Here is a 5,765-nt window from a genome sequence, read left to right as displayed (position 1 = left end):
ATACGCATCATATACGCACGCTCCGAATCCCGCCAAAACTCACAGCCAAAGCAGGTGTACCAATGCCAGCCCTGAAACGTAACCAACGCGATCGATATATCCTCTCGCTGAAGTAACTAGACGTAACGCTCGCGGCTCGTCCCGGGAAGTTTGAATTTTCAATCGTTACTATTTTACCCGTATAAACTAACGTTGTGAATTGTGATAGGCTTTCTGGTAATGCGATTTTCGTTTTTATACGACTAACGACAAATGGATCGAAACGTTATCCTCCTCCTCCTCCTCGCGAAGAACTGTATTGTGCGGCGGCAAGAGATTTGCATTCCTGCCGCGCTGGGAGCAGGTCCATACGGGGCGATGCGCGATCGGCGGGCCAAGCTTAGAGTTATTATCTATACATAATAAAAGTAATATACATATATTATATATGATAAATGAGGTGAAAACTGGAGAAAAAGAAAACGAAGCGTATGCGCCGCGCCGGTGTAAACTATGAAGATGAGAATCCTCGTCGGGTGTGCGAGGAGATATATGGCAAACTACGACGAGTGCCAACTGTTTTGCGCTAGCCCTATACTCCCCTACTTCGGTATCACTTGTTCGGAATTAGGTTTGGAGGACAGTTTACGAGAAACGGGGCGGCTCCTCCAGCGCCCGAACGAAGATTCTTTATATATTATAGGTGCGAGATATTGTACATTCTTCCTAACAAGCTAACTTGGTCCTTTGTAAAGCTTCTTCGAGCGAACAAACTCTCATCGTCCACGAGTCAAGATGTATACTTGAAACAAAAGAAAAAAAGAAAAAGAAAAAGAAAAAAACAAAACAAAAAAGGAAGGCAAGTTTCGAAAGCTACTGATGCCCGTGAATAAGTAACGCGGGGTTTTGAAGAGCTGGGAACTGCAGCCAAGTACTCTAGTTACGTGTGTAGTTAGAATACTCTTCGCTCAATCGTCCTTATGTAAGAAAAATATATAGGTAATTTTATGATTTTTGTACGACTCTTCAAAACTCTATTCTCGAGCGACTACCAAGAGATAAGATGATGAATTCCTTTCTTATATCATGATATATACATGCTGTTGTTACACTCCTCCTTCTCTCCTTTCCCCTCTGAAATACCTTAAAATGCACAGAGATACGAGCCGCGAATAAAAGGCCTTCAAAAGTGTGAATTCTGTCTCACACGTTTCGTTGTGCCAAATAATTTTATTCTAAAATTCAACACGATTTGGCTTGTGTTAAAGCCAGAGCTCGTTGTGTTTTATAAATCCTTAACAATTACTTACTATCTCGATCGTAAACGACCTGCTACGCGCCGCTACATTTGACTTACTGCTTCAGTATAAACGTAAACCATCAATTCAGTTATAGGTATTATGTAAGCATTTTTGAAAGCCTTTTAATCGTGGAATAATCGTCGGAAAGACTCTGCGACGCACAAGCTAATATACAAACAAACAAGAGTTTACAAAAGAGAATAATATTGATAATTAATAACAATAATAAGTATAATAAATAACTGTGGCACAGAAAGCGCAAATTTGAGCGAGCGATCATATTTTTCATAAAGAGTCATTGTCGAACACTTTAAATAAGTGTACGGTCGATTATTAAAAACAAAAAAATTAAAGACTCAGACCACTTTTCAATTATAGTCTGTAAATATTAATATAATAATATTATTATTAATAATGATTAATAGTACTATTGATAATTATTACTCATAACAATAATAATACTTTGACTGGTCAAGTCCTTATCTCATTTTTGCTGCAGAAAAAGAAATGGTAAAAAAAAGTTTGGAATGAAAGAAAATCAACGCAAAAGCGACGAGATAAAGAGAACTTTTACCGACTTTTCTTTTTGTGTGGAGAGCAGAGAAAAAAGAAGCGACTGCGATTGTGTGCGCGTGCGTGTGTTATATGCGAAATACAAACAAAGTTGAGGAACAAAAATAAATAAGAGCACGAGCGAGAAAAAAATTGAGAAAAAAACTAACAAAAATTGTTGTTAATGTTGTTGTCGAAAATGTGTCAAATTAAAATATAAGGATTTGAGGTATCTTGAATTTCGTCGTTTTCTATCGCGAGGTCAAGATTGAAAAACAATCAACAACGGAATCAATCAGACTTGCTTATTTTATTTAATTCATTCAATTTACTGAGCTTACTTCCTTCTTACCTCCTGCCTGCCTATTATCTTACATTAATTACAAGATCGTTCAATAGGAAATCACAAAGACTAAGCTTAATACGTCCAGTTTTCAAAAAATTCTGTTCTTGTACAGTTGTCTTAAGAGTATCTCACTTTCGCGGTTTACGAGCTTAGTTATGAGAAAATGTCCTATATAATTTAATACGTCATTTTTATTAAGTCGAGTGTTGACATGAACTTCAAGAAGACGCCAGACTGCGGCCGCTGTTTACCGTAGTCCACCTCGGCCGGAGTCCTCCCGCGGCTAGAGCATGAACACAGCAGCGAAACACCGACGCTCGTAAAAGCTATTGAATTTCCAGTTGATATAAAAGCCAATATTATTTAAGGACCTGGGCCGCTTTCTTGGCTTTCACTAATTCTACTAGTTCCTGCAATGAATATTTGAAAGAAGTTTTAATAAATTACCGATCAACAAACTAACCAAATTTGCAACTTCAACGTACCTTGTATCGCTTCATGCATTCCTTTTTCGTTCTAGAGGGCAGGCAGGCAGAAATCTGGTCCCATCTGTCAGGCGCAGAAGCCGGATAAGTCTTTAACGCCTGTTCCAACAGCTTTTGTTCGGCGGGTGTCCAAGGCGCTGGTGCAGCTTCTTTTTCTTTTTTCTCTTCGTTTACTTTCACAGCTAAAATATATCAATTGGTAGAATAAATTTATTACCGTTGCAGAAATATTAAACAATTTCGATGCTTACCTGTGGTGTTCTTGCCATTGGTAACGGGGTTGTCGAGTCTCTCTGTAACTGCGGGCATCCTGTCGTCGACGTCTTTGTGCTTTTTCTCGGCGATAAAGTTATCAAAAGCCTTCTTGTTAGCTTGCTCCTTGAGGCTGGATTTGCTAAAGTCAGTCGACTGCAAATCTTTGGCCTTAGCCAATACCTCCTTAGCATCACGTTTAGCTCCTGAGGATGAGTTGCTGTGTTGGTTGATAAAATTTGCTACCACTTCCCAACGTTGGTTTGTACCCGCCGGGAACAAGTTCACCGCTTTGATAAGAAGCTGCAAATCACTCTCCGACCAGGGAGCAGTGTGGGCCTTTACCTATTTTCCAAAGTTTTGTTAAATATTTTTAATACAGTCGAAAATGAATTTTCATTTGGTTAAAAAAAAATTACGAACATGTTAAGGTTGCAGATGTATATTAGTAAAAAGCACAATTTATACCTGTTTATCTGGAGTGTTTCTAGTGTCAGCGTATCCCAGGGCGGCTCTTCGCTCCGCCTCCAGCTTTTGATCGACTTCACTCATTATTCTAACAAAGGCAGATTTACCCTCAGATCGTATCGTCTTGATGGATTCCTCGAGCTGCGCCAACTTAAACAATTCGCACATTTTCTCGACATTCTCCATATGCCTTATATTTTCCTCCGACGTTTCCGCGAAGTAATTTTTTTCCTAAAATTTTGAAAGAGGAATTTTTCATGTGCACGAAAACTAATAATGATCAGTGATAGAAGAAAAATAAAAGCCCCACCTTGCAGAGATCTCTGAAGTTCTTTCGCTCACGTCTGAGTGCTTTCTTCTGGGCTTCTCTTTCTTGCTTCAGTGCGTCCGCCTTTGCTCGTTCCTCAGCTTCACGCTTCTCCTTCTCCGCCCGCTGTTTTTCAGCAGCCTCTCTCACGATCCGTTCTTCCTCGAGCTGACGCGCTCTAGCTGCCTCCTGCTTGGCTCGCTTGACTGCCTGCTTCTTATCCTTATCCTGCTGCTGGAATTTGCGGATTCGCGGGTCTAGATTGTAAGCCATATCAACTAAGGTGCGTATCCGCGTCATCTCCTCTTTCTTCTTCTTTACACGCACGGACTTGTTTTTCTTCTCAATCCACTTACGCGTCTCCCGACTGAAAATGAGAGAGCATAAACAAATGTGCTAATTATTTGTTTCTTCCTTTTTATGCAAAATGCGAATATATTCAAAATCATGCTTACTCTTGTCCGCTTTCTTTGTCTTCTTCATCCTGGTATGAGTATTCTCGCCATGATTCAAAGTCATACCAAAACATGTAAAATTTCTCAACTTGGTCTCTGGGAGTATTAGAATCGCCAAGTTTTGGGACTGGCTGCTTAACCGACCATCTGGAATTTTCCTTGAAGGCAGTACCCATGACCTTGAAAAAGTTCTCCTTGACCTCTTTCTCCTCTGGCAGGTTGTCGTTAAAGTACGGATCAACGCTGTCATAGCTCCGACGTTTCACTGGGTTGCCCAGTGTTTCCCATGCTTTGGTGATACACGTGAAATAATCATCGTCTGCTCTTATTTCCTCACCCATGGCTTTTCTTTTGTCTGGATGGTGTTTGAGAATTTTGTGCTTGTCTGCAAGATTCAAAGGAAAAAGTAGTGTTATTATTCTTGTAATAAATTTTATTTTAATATATCATCATTCAGGCAATATGTACTTACATGCTCTTTTAATGACATCCTCATTGGCTCTATATCTGAGGTCCTTTATACCAAGAACTGCATAGTGATCCTGTTCCTTCCACTCCTTAGGGTCCAAAGAGCGTAAGTAAAGAATGTCATCTTCGAACTTGTAATTAGAGAAGTCTTCCTCCTCTTCTTCTCTATTGGTACAGTAGTCTATGCTTGTGTCTACTCTGCCGTGCTTGCCCTCCAGCACAGATTTCAACCATGCTTCTTGTGAGACATAGACAAGTAAGGCATTCGATGGCTTGTCCATTCTTTTACCAGCTAAAATTCCACACGAGTTCTCAGTAAAATTTAAATCCTTTGTAAATACTTTTACATATTATTCGATTTTTTCCTTCATAGATTTAAGGTATTTTCTTTAAAGAGTCCAACTTTAATGACATTTTCCCAAAGATCAGCATAAGTAAGTTAGTCACACAAATGCTACAAATTCTCTTTGACATTTTGGCGAACATAAAATCTTCGTAGAAGGAGAAAATTGCGTTGCTCCAAAAACGTACATAAACGTAAAAGCGGAGCCATTTCAAAAATAACCACTTCAGCCAGCTAACTCAGCGGGTCGTCGAGCAGAAGATGCCGCGCACGTGTTTTGCCGTCAGCGTCTCAACATCGGACTCCGAAGCCCGTAAAGCCGCAACCTTTTCCGCCGAGTGTCATCTCTATTCCCGAGAACTGCGATACGAAATTCTACTCTTTTCGACAGCAACGGACTCCGTTCAGCAGATCGCGACTCGAGAGGACATATATAAACATAACCTCGAAGGTGTCTTCAAGGGTAAAGCCGAGGATGAAATTGAGGGAGCATAATTAGACACTATATAGACTTACCGGAGCGGACGAGCTGTTCCTCGGATTTGGCCGTCTTCGCCATCTCCTGCGTCCGACGCGCTCCTATTGCGGATAGCTCGGGATGGATTATATGTCTCGCTCGTCGTCGCGAACGGGTTACGCGGGGGTTACGGCAGCCAGACGCGCAGCACACACGGCTCGGCTCGGCGCGATCTCGACTCTCGAGTCTCGATACTTACTCGCGGAATGCGGATAGTCGGATCTTTTTGAGGGAGTCGTGCGCAGTGCGCACTGCGCAGGTGCGGAGTAGGTTAGTTCGCAACGCAAACTAA

General features: G+C 41.1%; 1 protein-coding gene across 2 annotated transcripts; it reads right to left on the bottom strand.

The window, feature by feature from the left end:
* Positions 1 to 2,123: 2,123 nt before the first annotated feature.
* Positions 2,124 to 5,694, bottom strand: LOC100119084 (dnaJ homolog subfamily C member 2). 2 transcript variants are annotated; one of them, XM_016985503.2, is made up of 9 exons: positions 5,473 to 5,694; positions 5,145 to 5,411; positions 4,618 to 4,905; positions 4,146 to 4,530; positions 3,694 to 4,057; positions 3,384 to 3,614; positions 2,915 to 3,260; positions 2,664 to 2,845; positions 2,124 to 2,588 (listed from the first exon to the last, which is right to left on the bottom strand). In XM_016985503.2, exons 2-9 carry the CDS (start codon positions 5,164 to 5,166, stop codon positions 2,538 to 2,540), a joined length of 1,869 nt encoding a protein of 622 aa, XP_016840992.1. In that variant the 5' UTR covers positions 5,167 to 5,411; positions 5,473 to 5,694; the 3' UTR covers positions 2,124 to 2,537. The 2 variants fall into 2 exon arrangements, with proteins under 2 accessions (XP_016840992.1, XP_001602926.2); XM_001602876.5 differs by lacking the exon at positions 5,145 to 5,411 and having other exon boundaries at positions 5,473 to 5,693.
* Between the last annotated feature and the right edge of the window lie 71 nt (positions 5,695 to 5,765).

Source organism: Nasonia vitripennis, chromosome 1 (assembly GCF_009193385.2).
Source record: "Nasonia vitripennis strain AsymCx chromosome 1, Nvit_psr_1.1, whole genome shotgun sequence".
In the NCBI taxonomy this organism is placed as follows: Eukaryota; Metazoa; Arthropoda; class Insecta; order Hymenoptera; family Pteromalidae; genus Nasonia; species Nasonia vitripennis.
Note: the sequence above shows the minus strand (reverse complement) of the source record. Positions and strands in the feature narration are given on the sequence as shown.

Excerpts from the sequence above, each read along its gene's own strand:
- LOC100119084 (XM_001602876.5), bottom strand. The coding sequence starts at position 5,515 with ATGGCGAAGACGGCCAAATCCGAGGAACAGCTCGTCCGCTCCG. Across the intron at positions 4,058-4,145 it reads GACAAAGAAAGCGGACAAGA|TCGGGAGACGCGTAAGTGGA; the intron begins GTAAGCATGATT and ends TCTCATTTTCAG. Across the intron at positions 2,589-2,663 it reads AATGCATGAAGCGATACAAG|GAACTAGTAGAATTAGTGAA; the intron begins GTACGTTGAAGT and ends TATTCATTGCAG.